At 55.8% G+C, this 16,130-nt stretch overlaps 1 protein-coding gene across 1 annotated transcript; it reads left to right on the forward strand.

Annotated features, from left to right (window-relative positions):
* On the forward strand, positions 1-15,894 carry SNX33 (sorting nexin 33). Its single transcript, XM_017854803.1, has 2 exons — positions 1-4,142; positions 10,613-15,894. Exons 1-2 carry the CDS (start codon positions 2,672-2,674, stop codon positions 10,864-10,866), a joined length of 1,725 nt encoding a protein of 574 aa, XP_017710292.1. The 5' UTR covers positions 1-2,671; the 3' UTR covers positions 10,867-15,894.
* Positions 15,895-16,130: the final 236 nt, after the last annotated feature.

Consider the following 16,130-nt stretch of genomic DNA (forward strand, 5'->3'; position numbering starts at 1 on the left):
GTACCAGTTAATCTGCAATAAGTGACTAGAGAGAGAATGAAGGGAAGATCTAGCTGGACAGGGTAGACAAGACTCCAGGGTACAGCCAGGAAAGGGGGTCCTCCTGAAGCCTTTGCCTCATCTTAGGCACCTCCTCCTTCAGGAAGGTTTCCTTGATCCTTGCTCCACCCAGGCTGGAGTAGGTATCCTCATGTGCACTTTTCATGGCACTAACTAGTCACACTGGGCAGGGAGCATTTGTCTACTTGTCACAACACGTCTGAGCTTTTGGAAAATAAGGATAATGTCTTAATTGTCTTTGTAGCTCAGGGGCCTGGTGCAGAGTAGGTACTCAGTTAATGTTTCTTGAGTGCATGACTTGGCTGAATGAATGACTGAGAATGGATTGATTAAAGACAAGAGAGGGTGGACTGTAAGCCCCCCAGGATAGGAACCCCGACTGACTTGTGGTGTACTCCCCAGTGCCCAGCACAGTGCCTAGCAGAGTCAGTGCCCAAAGTGTTCCAGATATGCTGACCGAGGATCAGATCCCACTTGCCTCTTCTCAAAGACTCTCTACCTGACCACCTCTCTCCTTGCTGCCCCTGGCTAGTACAGAACATCCAGTCCCGCTGCCGCACTAAGCAACACGGAACCAGGTGGCACCTAGACTTGTTCCCTGTCGCTGCAGATGTAGGGTAGTGTCTTTCCCTCCTTCCAAGCTAGTCGCCCAGGGCAGGGTCGCCCTATCTGGCTAGGGTGCTGCACCCTCAGCTGTCAGACGCCCGGAACGCGCAGGCCGTTTCTGCCCTTCCGGAAAACAATCTCCGAGCTGCGCCACGACCCCGTCCCTGCGGAGCAGGAGTGGGGAATGGGAAGGTGGGAAGGCGAGCCCGCGACTCTGCTCCCCAACCCCAGCTGGCACGGCTTTCCACGTACCTCTCCCCACCCCGCCCGATCTCCCCATCCTGGCTCTGGCGCGGTGCTCCTCGCAGCCCCACGCTTTGCAAACTTTCGGAGTTTTACTCCATTTGCGTCACGGAAAAGGCAGGAGGATGACGGAGTCCAGGAAGCGAGGCAGCGGTGGCTGGCAAGCTCCACCGCCAGGCGCTCCAACCACGGGGGCGTGAGGTGTCTCCCGGCGAGGGCAGACAGACGGAGGGAGAGCAGGGGAGGTGGCGGTCCCAGAGACCAGCCCCGGAGGCTCTCGGGCTCCCTCGTTCCCGGGTCGTTTCCTCCCTCTTGCCTCCGGGACTGAGCGCCAGGGAGCGAGGGCACTGGCCAGATGGGAAGCCGCGCGGAGGAGTAGGCGGGGGCTCGGCTGCAGCGCCCCGGGCCCGCGGGAGGGCGGAGCTGGCCGTCCCTGCCCCGCCGGGACGCACGGAAGTGCAGCGGAGTTTGCCCGATTCTCCAGCCTGCTTCCCCCTCCCTCCTCCCTCTCCCCACCCCTCACCTCCCCTTTGGCGATCCCCTCCTTCCTCGGGACGCCACCTCCCGGAATCGCGTTTTTGTTTTGGAGCTGCCTTCTCGCTGGCAGCGCGGAGGGTCTGCGAGCGCCGGGGAAGGCAGCCTGGGGGCGCAGCCCGCCCCCGACTGGCGGGGCCCCGCAGGGCGGAGCGGAGGACGGACGGACAGACGGCCAGCCGCGCCATCTGCTCGCCGGAGCTCACTCTCCAAACTCCAAACTGTTGAGTGTGTGCGTGCACGCGAGGGTGGGGGTCGGGGGTCGTAAGTCCCGGGTGAGGAACTGGTTTCTGCTGGGGTTACCTTTGGACGGGGTTCCTGGGATTCAGAGCAGGGTCGGCGTCAGTCTCAGAAACTGCTGAGGAATTAGGCAAACAAAAGAGACCACTCAGCGACTGGCCAGAAGTCGCCCGACCGCCTCGTCGCGTCCCCTGCTTCCTCCGGGGTTGAGACTGGCCACTTCTGGGGCGGGGAGAGGGCGCCCGAGCCGGCGGGGGCTCCGGCTGTGCAGCCGGGGTCGAAGAGTTGGCGGCCTGTTGTGTAAGCTCAGTCCTTGTTTTCCCGGCCTGTCTCGTTGTGAAGCCGGACACATCCACCCTTGGACTCGATTCAGGCGGCTGCTGCTTTTCTCCTTGCCCCTCTTGGATTTCCCGGATTTTTGAAAACCCAGTGGCCCAGGAGCAAGAGGAGGAGGAAGGAGGAAGGGGCAGATCTGCAGAGGAATGTGAGAGCCTCCCAAAGCGAGAGCGGCCAAAAGAATCTGGGAGCCAGAGGGACAGCCGAGCCCTGCCCGGGTTTCTGGAATGGTGGTTTCCGAGTGAGTCTTCTATTTTAGAACGTTGTTCCAGTGGAAAGTGTCGAATTTTCCCCTCGCAGGGCAGATTTCTCCAGGTCACTTGACTTTTCTTCTGGGAGTAGGAGTTAGGAGAGACTCCCCTCTAATCCCCCAGGGGCTGCTAAGGGAGGAGGAGACTGTGGACATGAGCCCTCCCTGCTCACAAACATATGCCCGGAGACCTGATAGGGCAGTTTCTGGGCTGTGGACATTGCTTTGAAGAGCGGGAGATTGGACAGCATCTGTGGGTGCTGAGACCCCACCTTAGGACCTGAGAGATTGAACTGTGTAAGCGCCATTCAGCTGCGAGTGCATTCTTGGACTCCCTTGTGAGCATCCCGGATCTGGACAGGACCCTCTCCTTCCCATCTTTCTATACCACCCAGCCCAAACATGGCACTGAAAGGCCGAGCCCTCTATGACTTTCACAGTGAGAACAAGGAGGAAATCAGCATCCAGCAGGATGAGGACCTGGTCATCTTTAGCGAGATCTCACTGGATGGCTGGCTGCAGGGCCAGAACAGCCGTGGGGAGACAGGGCTCTTTCCTGCCTCTTATGTGGAGATCCTCCGTTCTGGCATCAGCACCAACCATGCTGACTACTCCAGCAGCCCTGCAGGCTCTCCGGGGGCCCATGTGAGCTTGTACAATAGCCCCAGTGTGGCCAACCCAGCTAGGAGTGGTGGGGGCAGTGGCTTCCTCTCAAACCAGGAGAGCTTTGAGGAGGATGATGATGATGATTGGGATGACTGGGACGATGGATGCACAGTGGTGGAGGAGCCACGGGCTGGTGGGCTGGGAACCAATGGGCACCCTCCCCTCAACCTCTCCTACCCTGGTGCCTACCCCAGCCAGCACATGGCCTTCCGGCCCAAGCCACCGCTGGAGCGGCAGGACAGCCTGGCATCTGCCAAGCGAGGCAGTGTGGTGGGCCGTAACCTCAACCGTTTCTCATGCTTTGTGCGTTCTGGAGTGGAGGCCTTCATCCTGGGTGATGTGCCCATGATGGCCAAGATCGCTGAGACATACTCCATTGAAATGGGCCCTCGTGGCCCCCAGTGGAAGGCCAACCCCCACCCATTTGCCTGCTCTGTGGAGGACCCCACAAAACAGACCAAGTTCAAGGGCATCAAAAGCTACATCTCCTACAAGCTCACACCCACCCATGCTGCCTCACCTGTCTACCGGCGCTACAAACACTTTGACTGGCTCTATAACCGCCTGCTACACAAGTTCACTGTCATCTCGGTGCCCCACCTGCCTGAGAAGCAGGCCACAGGCCGCTTCGAGGAGGACTTCATTGAAAAGCGGAAGCGGAGACTCATCCTCTGGATGGACCACATGACCAGCCACCCTGTGCTCTCCCAGTATGAAGGCTTCCAGCATTTCCTCAGCTGCCTAGATGACAAGCAGTGGAAGATGGGCAAACGCCGGGCGGAGAAGGATGAGATGGTGGGTGCCAGCTTCCTGCTCACCTTCCAGATCCCCACCGAGCACCAGGACCTGCAGGACGTGGAAGATCGTGTGGACACTTTCAAGGCCTTCAGTAAGAAAATGGACGACAGCGTCCTGCAGCTCAGCACTGTGGCGTCAGAGCTGGTGCGTAAACACGTGGGGGGCTTCCGCAAGGAATTCCAGAAGCTGGGCAGTGCCTTCCAGGCCGTCAGTTATTCCTTCCAGATGGACCCCCCTTTTTGTTCTGAGGCCCTCAACAGTGCCATTTCTCACACGGGCCGTACCTATGAAGCCATCGGGGAGATGTTTGCTGAGCAGCCCAAGAATGACCTCTTCCAGATGCTGGACACACTGTCTCTCTACCAGGGCCTGCTCTCCAACTTCCCTGACATCATCCACCTACAGAAAGGTAAGACCCATTGCAGCCAGGTAAGACTCTCTGCTGGGCCCTGGGGAGATGGGGATGGCCTGGATAGAATGGAGCAACTTATCTTTATTTCTCTGTCTCAATCATTCATTTAACAAATGTGTTGGACTGGGCACGGTGGCTCATGCTTGTAATCTCAGCCCTTTGGGAGGTTGAAGTAGGAGGATCAATCACTTGGACCCAGGAGGTTGAGGCTACAGTGAGCCCGATTGTGCCACTGCACTCCAGCCTGGGTGACAGAGTGAGACCCTGTCTCTAAAACAAACAAACAAACAAACAAACAAACAAACAAACATGCTGAGTATCAACTCTGTGTCTGTGCAAATGTGCTTCTAGGTGCAGGAATATTGTTGTGCACAGGACTGGTCTCTGTCCTCATGGAGCTTGATATTTACCTTCTTGTCAGTTCATTCATTTTCTCTGGATCTCATTTACCCATCATGCATGGTGTCATGCTGGGTTCTGAGAACACACAGATGACCAGGCCCCAGGCCTTGCCCTTGAGGAGCCGGTAGGCCCTTTGGAAACAGAGACCCAACCCAGATAACAAGAGCTCAGAGTGGGGGCCTGTCTTCTGCCCCTTGCAAGTTCACCTCCCCACCTTTGCAGCTTTGCAAGTTACTCTCACGACTGTGTATTCTCTCTATGAGCGTCTTGTCTGTGTGCAGGAAGATCCCTGTCCCCATTTTGCGGATGAAGGAGCTAGTGTCCACAGAAGAGTGGTTGCACAGCCTGTGGCCCAGCTGGGACTGTCCCTTCCTCCTGCCACCTCCCCAAGGACACGTCCATGTTGGCCACTTCCCAAGCCTAGCCGTGTTTTCAGTTGTCATGACCCCCTCTGTGGGGGAGGGACAGGATGGGCCTCTGCCTGTTACTGCTGGGGCTGTCAAGGAACTGCCGGGGAAATGACTCATCCTGGGTCACACAGGGGCACCCTGGCTGGACCAGGGCTGCGGAATCAGGGGTCCAGGGCACTGCCCACATGGCCTATCCAACTCCTGCTTCCCAAGCCTGGCTTCTCTTGCCTGAGGAGACAGCCAGTGACTGCCCCAGCAGGTGCCTGAGTCCTGGGGACAGCTAGGAGGGCAGATGTCAGGAGAGAGGTGTGATCCTCCCTGGGGCTGCTGGGTAACTCATATGCAGGGTGTGGAGCTGGCTCCCTGGCCCTTGGGCCCTGAGGTCAGGCCTGGCTTGGTGGGAGTTTGACTCTGGGTGGGGCCAGGAGGCAGACCTCTGGACTGAGCCTGGGGAACAGGAAACATGTCACCCACCACCACCAGGGACGGCCTGGGGTAAGCTGGCCTTACTTTCCTTTACCAAGAGGTTGACTTCTATAACTTCTCCAGCTCCCAGCCTCCTTTCTCCCCTCACTATATCCTCTTCCTCTTCCTTTCTTTCTGTTTTTTGTTTTTATTTTTTTTCTTTTTTCTCATCTCTACCTTTCTTCCTCCTCCTCTGAACTCCAGGAAACACAAACCTGAGTGCTAGTCTTGGCTCTGCCCCTAGATTGCTGTGCATCCCTGGGGAGTGCCTTTGTCTCTCTGGGTCTTAGTTTCCTGGTCTGTAAAACAAGGGAAGGTCAGGTCTTCGAGGGGGTGGGTGGGAAGGGACTCCTGGGGAGGGTCTGGTTCAGAAGCAGAATGACACCTTAGCTCTGACTCTGAGCTCTGGGGCAGGAGTAGGGCAGGGGAGATGGCCAGGCCTGCTGGGGGCCCACTGGGGCAGGTGTCTCCCTGAGCAGAAGTGGGAAGGCTGCTTCAACCAGCTCCTTAGATGGCTTGTTCTTGCGCAGGCAGCAGGAAGGGGAGCACAATGATTAAACAGATGCTCCCATGTAGTGGCTGGGGACCCCCACCCAGAGCAGAGCTGAGGGCATTAGGTCAGTTCCCACACCCAGCAAGGACACCAGGGCCTCCCAGGCTGAGGGGGAGCCAGATTGGCCTTTCTGGCCCTGCGCAGAGAGACCGAACTGAGAGGCCATTTCGGAGTTTCTACTTGAGGTGTTTCTAAGAGTCAGGGGCCACTGTCCTCTGTGCTGGCGCATTTGACCTGAAGCAGAGGCAAGCCCACCTCCTTCCCTTCCCGGGATGAACCCTACCAATGGGCCAAGCCCCCTCTGGCTCACTCTAAGTTCTGGGCTCTGCACTGCTCCTCCCAGGCCTGTGGTGTGGGGCAAGTTAGGGAGGGGGGTACTGAGACAGAACTGGACAGGCTTTGGAGACTACAGCCCAACGGGGGTGATAAGGAGGGTGTCCTATGCTGGCCCTAAGGGTGGAGCCCTTCTCACAGAAAGGAGAAGAACAGTTGGGTCCTGGGCCCCAAGGATTCTGTCCAGCTTGTCTGGACATCTGAATGAGTGGTGAGTGTGTGGGAGGAAGGACAGTGGAGGCCTAGGTGGGAGTCAGGAGACCAGGATTTGGACAAACTTTCCATCTGACATGACTTTGGGAGAGATTTCTCCCCTCAGTCTCTAGGTGAACAAAATGGGACCTGAGGGTCTTCATTTCCTTAGGAGGGCTCCATGTCATGTGAAACTTACATTAAACAAATTTGTATGCTTTTCAAAAAAAAAAAAAAAAAAAAAGAAATAAAATGGGACATAAACCCTGGCTGGAGCTGAGAGGAGCCTGGTCTTCCCACGGGCCTAGTCCCTGTAGCCCAATCCAGGGGTCTCCTAAGAGAAGGGTAACCATAGGCAGTTTGGGGCATAAAAGGGGGCCCTAGCAATAGTGATCCCAGGACAACAAGGGGAAAGTGTCCAGGACTGTCCAGGGCAAGCCGGGACCTATGGCCCCCCAACTTAAGAGCCAGTAAGAGCAGGGCTGGTCCTAAGGCTCATGACAGGTCAGGAGGGCAATGTGGTCACCTCTGTTTTACAGCCGAGGTGCAGCAATGCAGATGAGCCTTGGAGCAGGAGCTGGCGCCCAATGTGTCTGGTTCCGCAGCCCAGGCTGTTTCTACTGTGCCCCCCAGATGGGGGAGGGGATCCCCAGGGATGGAGAGCTGAGCCAGAAGGGGAAAGAGGAGGGAGGAAGGCTTGGGTGCTCCTTCACTGGTCCCGTGGGCTAGAGATAGGCCCAGGACCACAGAGCATCCATGGAGGGGCCACAGGGACAGCGTGGTCAAGGCAAAGTGGCCATTGTAGGGACAAGTTCTTGCTTTGGGGATAGATGGGTTCAGCCTCTGGGTTCTGAGCCATCATCTAGCCCTCCCTCTACCGCACCCCCCTAGGTGTAAACAAAGAAAATAATACTCTGCTGTGAGCTACCACCTGAAGGTACTTGCTGTGAGCTCATGGATAGAAAAGCAGTTTGCACTGGGCTCAGTGGCTCACTCCTATAATCTCAGCACTCTGGGAGGCCAAAGTGGGCGGATCATAGGAGTTCAAGACCAGCCTGGCTAACATAGTGAAACCCTGTCTCTACTAAAAATACAAAAAAATAGCCAGGCATGGTGGCGGGCACCTGTAATCCTAGCTACTTGGGAGGCTGAGGCAGGAGAATCATTTGAACCTGGGAGGCGGAGGTTGCAGTGAGCCGAGATCAAGCCACTGAACTCCAGCATGGGCAACAGAACAAGACTCCATCTCAAAAAAAAAGAAAAAGAAAAAAAAGAAAAGTAGTTTTCAAGCCATAGCATGTAGCATCTGGAGCTCCTATTCTATCTCAGATGCGCTCCTTTCTACTGTGTACATATTAGTTCAGTTAAGCCTGAACTATACTATAGGGCGGGTACTATTATTATCCCATTTTACAGATGTGGAAACTCTAAAGCACTATACTGTATGAGAGGTTGTCAACAGCATCACATCTAGTGCAACCTGTCCCACTGGGCAGTGGGGAGACCTGGAGCCCAGGCAAGAGCAGTGGCATGCTGGAGAGGACATAGCTAGGACTAAGACTCAGACCTCCTGCTCCCTCCTGCCCCCAACCTGGGGTGGATGTTAGCTATCTCCAAGAGGTAGGGGCAAGATGGATTGAGATGGGAGCTTAGGGAATATCCCTGGGACTCTGCAGCTGGTGGGCTCCAACCCTCCTTTCTGCATTTCTGGGACCCAGCCTGTAAGAGGAGTGCTGAGGCAGGAGGTCCTCCTGGGTCCTCAGCTCTCAGGTTAACTCTTAAGTAGAATGTAGGGGGGATGCTGGACAGGCCTGAGCCATGACTCCCAGCCTGTGGGGTGGGGTGCATTATTAGCATTAGCTGGTCCTGGCCCCAGAGCTGAGTCACAGGGTGGAGGGGTAACGGAGAGTAGGGTGGGGCCTCTGTTTCCCCCTGACCTCTGTGGCCTTTGCTCCCCATCCCTGGCCTCCTGCCTGTCTTTGGATACCTAACCATTGCAATGGGTTCATTCTTACTCTTTGGGCTCCTCATTAGCAAAAGAGACCTTTCCTTCCTTCAAGGCCATGGGCAGGAAAAGTCTACAGTGCACTTCCACTGTGCCAACTTTCTCAGGCAGGTGGAATCCAGGCTAGTTCAGTATCTCACCTTTAGCTGGGTTCCTTCTGTGGAAGTTTAACTGCAGTTTCTTTACCCTGCTGTTTTCTACCTTTCTTGTTATGGTTCTTCCTACTCCTTGGGACCTTCTTGAATCCCTGTGTCCAATGTCTGGGGGCCCCACACATATGCCTGAAGGACCTAGCATGTACTCCCTGCAACAGAAGTGGTGTCCAACCCCCAGCTGTGGAGGACCAGGCAGGACAGAGGCTGGGAGTTCTGGGCAAGTTCCTGCCCCTCAGGGCCTTGGCCTCCTCTGTACGGTAGTAGGGTGGAGGTGGAATTGAGGGTCGGACACCTGACCTTTCGGGCCTTTCCAGCTCTGATGTCTCTTTCTGGGTCCTATCCTGGGCCTTGGGGTGATCCCCCTTCTGCTCCCCAGGGCTGGGCTGTTGAGATGGTGCAGGAGGTGGTCCAGGGAAGGTGGCAGAAGGATTGAGTGGGCTGGGAGGTGGGGACTGCAGATTTCTTTTGGGTGCTGTGTGAGCAGCCCTGGAGACTCTCTGAACTTGAGTCTGTTTGCCTGAAATGCTACTATTAGCCGATTAGCCATGTACTTGTCAACTAACATGGATGCTGTCCCTTCTAAAAGCATCCAGAGTTATTCCCAGCATGTAGAGCCCTGGGCCTGATACACAGTAAGTGCTCAATGAATGCATTTAGAAAGCACTGGACAATTTCAGTCAGGGAGTGAAGAGAATACCATCTAGACGGCCCTCAAGAGCCCTCCTTAGAGGAGAAGTGGGAAAGCATGGATATTGAGCATGCTATCTGTGTGCAGTGGGTGCGTTTGAAGTGCTCAGGGATGTGCTGTCCTCTGTGCCAACCCTTCCCACCTCCTAATCTTCTTTGCATGGTGGATTCCCTGTAGCCCTCGGTGACTGAGTGCCAGGCACAGGGAAACTTCCTTCTCTTCCCAGCAACTGTCCCTACTGGCTTAAAGGCAGTATCAGTCAAGTCCCTTTTAATTCAGAACTGAAATTCATTCACCAACTGCTTGTTTATTCATTCAGATTCTTCTAAATTGGGTCCTCTGCTCAGGTTCATCTCCACCCCCCATCTGTCACCTGGTTATTACACAACCTCCTCTAGTTCCCTGGGGGCTGGGATGAGGAGGGAACAGGGCGTGCATGTCTGGGAGATACCAGGTGGCCTTTGAAGAGTTGCTTTAGAATCATAAGTGTGATGGGGGTGGGGGTGGGGAGCCAGGGCATAGGTGACATGGGGGAGGCATTCTGTCAGGGGAACTGGGAGAGGCTCCAGTGTAGAAGTGGCACCTGATCGGGACCATGAATTATGAATAGGAATCCAGGGGGCAGAGGTAGGAAGGTAGGAAAGAGCCAGGTGAGTTTGATGAACATGGGGGTCACTGCAGAATGCATGCAGGGGCCAACTCCAGAGGTGAGGGCCCCCCAGGCCAGGCAGATTGGTGTGGACCTTGATCTGTTGGTAGTGGAGAGCCAGGAAAGGTGCCCAGCTTGGAAGACCTCTTTAGATGCTGCAGAGAACCTGTCAGAGGCTGGGGCAGAGGGCAGGGAGCCGTGAGGGGACTGTTGTGGCAGTCAGTGATAGACAGGGTTGAATCAGTTCAGCAGGCCTATATCAGGATCTGCTGTGGGCCAGGCCTTGTTCTGGGTACCAGGGACACAGAGAGGTTGAGGACAGGCTGTATCCTCATTGAACTCATAGTCCATCAAGCAGGGCTGTGATTGGTCACGTGTGGGCTACTGGTGACACTGCAAATTTGGAGGGAAGATGATGTGCTTGGTTTAGGAGATACTGAGGGTGAGGACCTGGGGAATGTCCTGGCAGAGACACCCAGGTGGCTGGAATGTGGGTCTGGGGCTCAGGAGTGAGGTCCGAGTTGAACTGATGAGGGTGCTGTCTGCCCTCAAGGGTATAGGGAGCACATGGAGATCAGAGCCCTAACACACTGTCCTCTGCTCTGCCTATGCCAGGCGCTTTTGCTAAAGTGAAGGAGAGCCAACGCATGAGTGACGAGGGCCGCATGGCGCAGGACGAGGCAGATGGCATTCGCAGGCGCTGCCGCGTGGTGGGTTTTGCCCTGCAGGCCGAGATGAACCACTTCCACCAGCGCCGTGAGCTCGACTTCAAGCACATGATGCAGAACTACCTGCGCCAGCAGATCCTCTTCTACCAGCGGGTGGGCCAGCAGCTGGAGAAGACCCTGCGCATGTATGACAACCTCTGACTGCATGTGCCGGGGCCCCCTCCTTCCCCTGGGCCTGGTCACTGCAGTGTACCCCACTTTCCCAACCTCCCTATACCAGCAGTGGCTGGGGGAGGGATCAGCAGCTGGGAAGAGAAGTGGCCTGTCCTGCCTCCTGGGAGAAGGAGCTTTCAAGGAGTCATGAGTACCCCTGGGAAATTCCCCACTTCTTAGAAGTGGGGCACAGCAGGGGTGAGAATGGAGCCAGGAGCCCTCGAGGCCAAGGCCTGGGCTGCCGGCTAGTCAGTGAAGGTCAGGCCAGGGTCTCAGCCTCCCCTAGAGCCTATTTTGCTTGCTCACCTGGCCACTGCTGCCTTATCCATTCAGCAGACACCGAGGCCTGCTGCACCCCTGGGTCGGACTCTGAGCACCCAGGGCTGTAACATGCCTGCTCTTCAGGAGTCCTCAGTGAAGGTCAGGGTTAGACATAGACAAAGGCAATGCAGTATGACTGATGGTTAAGTGAGAGATTTCTGGAAGCTCATAGAAGGGACCACAGCATTCCACTGGTCAGGGAAGACTCCATGGAGTAGGCAACATTCGGGCAGTGTTTTGAAGGATGACAAGGGCCTGCCAGACAGTACATGGGGAGAAGGACTTTCGGGGAGAGGAACAGCATGGGCAAAGTTATGGAGGCATGCAGTCATCTCCCTCTTCTCTCCCTTACTTTCCAAGCAAGTTAGGTGCACTTTCCTTGGGAATTCTGGCCTATGTGGTCGGAAGGGATCTCCCTTGCTCCCATGTTGCTGGCTGTCCTTGCATCACCCTGTCCCCTGCAGGAGGGGGCTATAGGCCATCTCCCTCCTGTAGGCCTCTGACTACCCTCCACTTTTGGGCCCCCAGCTTCTCTCGGGTAGAAGACCATTGCAGCATCCTTCCCTCCTTGGGTTCAAGGTGCTGAGGTATAAACCCTGGGCCCCAGATCCCTGGTGACACCTTCCTGGAGAAGACTCTCAAAAGTGACTGTATATTTGAGTTCACCAGCAATAACTCCCCACACTCGAAGCAGGTCCAAACCCAGGATCCCAGGGTCCTTGGGCTCCTTGGCACTGTCTTCTCCAGATCCTTCCTGTTGCACAATGGGAAACCTAAGAGGAAAAAGACAGGGGCCTGCCTGCCTGCCCACCCGTGTGAGGGATTCCAGGCCCACCCGCTCTCTGCCTGCCTCACTGGAATGCAGGCCCCTGCTCTGGGTTGGGTTGTGCTGTCTCTGACCTATGTTTACATCCCCGAGGGGTTACTGCCTCCTCCCCACCCAGGTCAGGGTGTGGTCCAGCAGCTTGTTGTGGGGTGCTGACCTGTGTCACCACTGTCCTCCTTGCCCCCGGGGGGGTCATGGTCTCCTCCTGGATACTGCTGCTTGAATCTTTTTTCTTGATAAACTTTTTACAATTAAGATAACACAAGCATGACTTTTTCTGTTTGGATCCCAGAAAGGCAGAGGGCGGAAGAAGGATAGAGGCCTAATTGCTCCTGGGAGCCATTGGATGAGATTCTGAGGTCATGGTGGGCACAGATTTACCACAGGACCTCAAAAGTTGGGGGGAGGGCTGTGCTGGTGGAAGGTGCCAGCAGGCAGGAGGAGCTAGAGGTGGCTGTGGACCCCCGGATGGATCCATCCCTCCCTAGAACGCACTGTTGTCTCTAAAACGGGTGGAGTGCTGCCCAGGGGACTGGCTGTATTGCCTTGTGATCTGGGGCTGAGGGTTGTATGAGGAAGGGACAGGATGCTGTGCCCCAGGACAATTTAATAGATGGTTGGCTCCTCTCCCCAAACAGCCATGCCCTGGCCTTGCTCTTGAAAAGCCCTAGTCCACAGGAGAGAAGTGGGGAACTCTGAAGCTGTGTCTCTTCCCCAAGCTGTCCTAGGTACCCAACCCAGCAGAGGCTCCCACACTGGAAATTGAAGAGGATGCTGGCTGTGCCCTTGGGGGTGCCCTGGTCAGGATGAGCAGATCTTGCTCTTGGATCTGTTCATCCACAGAGGAGGGGAGGGTACTGGTTGAGACTTGGCTCTCCTTTGGAGGCAATGGGGACTTGGTGGAGAGAGGGCTTCCGGGGTCAAGGCCGTCAGGGAAGGTTGGCTAGGCCAGGGACCAGGGAGCTTGTGCAGGAAGATGGGGAAGGTCCAGCAGGTGTGGTGGGGGAAGGGGCGGGCAGAACTCCCTGTTCAGGGCATAGAGTCCTCAGAGGAACTTCTGGAATGAGTCCCCCTGGCCCTTGGTCAACATTAGGTCAGATTTGGGACTTTCTGAGGAATTTTCCCCTCTCTCCACCCTGCCCCATTTTCTAACTAATCCGAGGAACTTCCCGCCCTTAACCTCTTCTCAGCTCTGCCCTCCATGTAGCCATCTGCAGAGGGGCTCTGAGCAGTGACTGCTGGGTCAGGCCAGGGCAGGGCTGGTGGGAATGCTCCTCCTAACCCTAATCCATGGTGCCTGGAAAGTCCCCTGCTCATGCTTCCTGCTCTGGGAACAATGTTGTCCTCTGTGTGCCTTCCTTGAGAGGTGACCACCTCCCAGGCCTCCCATCCTCAGGGTGAAACTGTCAGTCTGATACTTTTCTCAGGAGGGACTTGGATGTAGGAGAAGCATCAGGAAGTGAGGTCTTGGGATAATGCCAGGCCTGCTCCTGGTATCCTGAGGTCTCTGGGCTGGGGCAGATGTGTGTGTGGTGAAGAGGGAGACTGTCCTGGCCCTCCTCTCTCTTTTCTTTCTGCCTCTTTGGGGGTGGGGGTATTGGGAGAACTTGGGGCTGTTCTGGGGTAGCTAAGCCCCTTTCTTAGAGATTGGGGGACCAGTATCGGGGGCATCCTGGTGATGGCAGATGCCTGCCTCGTCACATGCCAGGCAGATGTTCCCGACTCAGCTGGACTCAGCTGCCTCGTTTCCTCCCTCGCTTTGCTCTGAGGAGGTGGAAAACAAGGCCTCTCTTTCTGCCCTGAGCAGCTACCAGCGCCCAGGGTAGGGGATCCCCTGGTCACCAGTCTTGGCCCAGTACAGAAAAAGGAATCCGCTTTGTGGCCACAAGTGGGGGCTGGGAATGGAGGCGGACCTTGGATCCTGCATCTCGTCACCCGCTGGACACAGGAGGGCTATGAAGCACTGGGCCATGACTGCGCCACTGGCTGGAGCAAAGCCAGGCCTGGGAGAGGCAGGTGGCCCCATCGGCCCCTGCTCTGTACCACCGCCCCCCCCCCCCCCACAGATGATAAAGCCATATGTCTTCCACGTGTCTACACACTCACAGACTCACGGACGTAATCGCTCAGTCTCACAACAAGCACATGCAGTCACATACCTGCCCACAGGCACATAGGCCACATAAGCATGCCTGTATACTCACACAGTCATATTGCCACACGCTGTTACACATTCACGGCCACATCCACACATGCCTTGCCATCCATTCAAAGTACCAGTGGCTACTTTGTCACACACAGCCACACCACAGTCCCATGCACATGGTCGTAGCCTCACACAGTGACACACACTCAGGCACACACTGCCACAAAGCCATGCTTGCACAGAGCAAAGGTGTCACAAGCATCTCTGTGCCTGGACTGCACCTGCACGACCTCCCAGGGCCCCCACCTCGTCAGAGATTCAGGAAAGCTTTGCATGGAGACACCACCCCTGGAGGGGGTGTCTCCAAGCAGGAGTAGAGTCAGTCACAAGCACCACGTGCAGGCACACAGGCTGAGAGGTCTAGGGATGCAATTGGGATGACTAGATTTCACCAAGTTCAGCTCCTTATTGCACAGGTGGGCACCTGAGGCCCAGGGAGCAGTGGTGGCTGGCCTTATCACCCAGCATGGCTCTGGGCAGACTCTGTGGCCTCGGCCTGCCCTCCCCTGGGCCAATCCTCTGGACCAGGCCGCCTCTGAAGGCCCCTGGCTGAACTGATCCAGCAGAGCTCCAGGCAGCTCCCATCTCAATCTAGAGCCAAGCTGCAGTGGCCATGAGAGCTGGAGCCAGGATGCGGTGGGCAGGGCCTGGGCGGGAGGAACATTCCTGCACCATCTCCTCCCGAAGCATGTGAGGACCCGGCCCGCCCTGCCTGCCTGCCCGCTGACTCAGGCCTCCAGGAGCCAAGCCTGCTCAGCTCCCCCACCCACCCCAACCTGCTTCCCCACTAGTTTGGCTCTGGTTCCTCTCTCCATTGGCTGGGGCAGGAGGAGACGGTGAGCCCTGGCAGGAAGACCATGGGGAAAAATCAAACCTCACCACCCCCAGACATAGCTCAGAAGGGCTGATTGTGAAACCCAGCTCTGTTCAACATAGTTGAACACACACTCTTTTTTTTCTTTTGGTTTTGTTTTGTTAGTCAAACCCCAGTGCAATGCAGTCTGTTTAAGAAGTAGTGCTCACATAGCTGTGGCCTGGGTCTGTTCAGCAGCCCTGGTAGGCAACATTTATTCCTTTTCACAACGAAGAGAAGACTTGGCCAGAGGGAAGATGGGACCTGCCTAGATTCACATAGGGAATCTCTGGCGGGGCTGAACTCGGACCCAGCTCCCTGCCATCACTCCTTAGAGTCACATTGATGAACTCATTTGGGCCAAAGGAAGAAGGGGAGGCAGGTTTCTCCTCTAGAGGAGTGAAAGAATAGGAGGCTAGTGAACTCAACAGCTGAAATGTGAAGGGTGAGAGGGTACAGTGAGTCCCACCAGCCCTGAGGGATGAAGGGTCTGAAGATGGCGCTGCGTGGTGATAGCTGCAGTGACTCAGGAGCTCCGTTTACAAAGGAATATGAGTGAGGAACATAACTTCATTTTTCAAATATCTGATCTGAATTTCTCTTTTCCTCCCCCATTCCCCACATGGTAGAAGTGTAATCTCAAATCAATTTGGGGACCCCTTTTTTCCCCAGGGATGCGTAGAACTTTTGGGGATGGCACATTTGAAGACCTTAGGGAGCCCCTAACACTTTGCATTTTAAAGGCCGAATCTTACACTCTATCATACATATTAATATTTACCTGCATTCCATATTAAAGGGTTCAGTTTATGACTTGACAGTGTCTTGTCTTGTAGATACTTAATTAAACTGTATTAATTTTGATTTTGCCCCTTTCTGTTGGTGCTCTGCTCTTTTCCCTCCTCCCCACCCTGCCCACCCAGTGGCACACATTGTTATGGTTGCTTCTTGCAGAACTCCTGGACCTGGATGCTGCCGTTGGGCCTGCGGTGCTCGCCATGGTCCTGGTAAGCATTGGGTCCTCTGATCATCTTGCCCTGCCTCCT

The sequence above is a fragment of the Rhinopithecus bieti genome, unplaced genomic scaffold (genome assembly GCF_001698545.2).
Source record: "Rhinopithecus bieti isolate Rb0 unplaced genomic scaffold, ASM169854v2 scaffold_39856, whole genome shotgun sequence".
Classification (NCBI taxonomy): domain Eukaryota; kingdom Metazoa; phylum Chordata; class Mammalia; order Primates; family Cercopithecidae; genus Rhinopithecus; species Rhinopithecus bieti.

Bases quoted from the DNA above. Each gene is read 5' to 3' on its own strand.
- SNX33 (XM_017854803.1), top strand. From the start codon at position 2,672: ATGGCACTGAAAGGCCGAGCCCTCTATGACTTTCACAGTGAGAACAAG. The intron at 4,143-10,612 runs GTAAGACCCATT...TGCCTATGCCAG, and splicing joins CATCATCCACCTACAGAAAG to GCGCTTTTGCTAAAGTGAAG.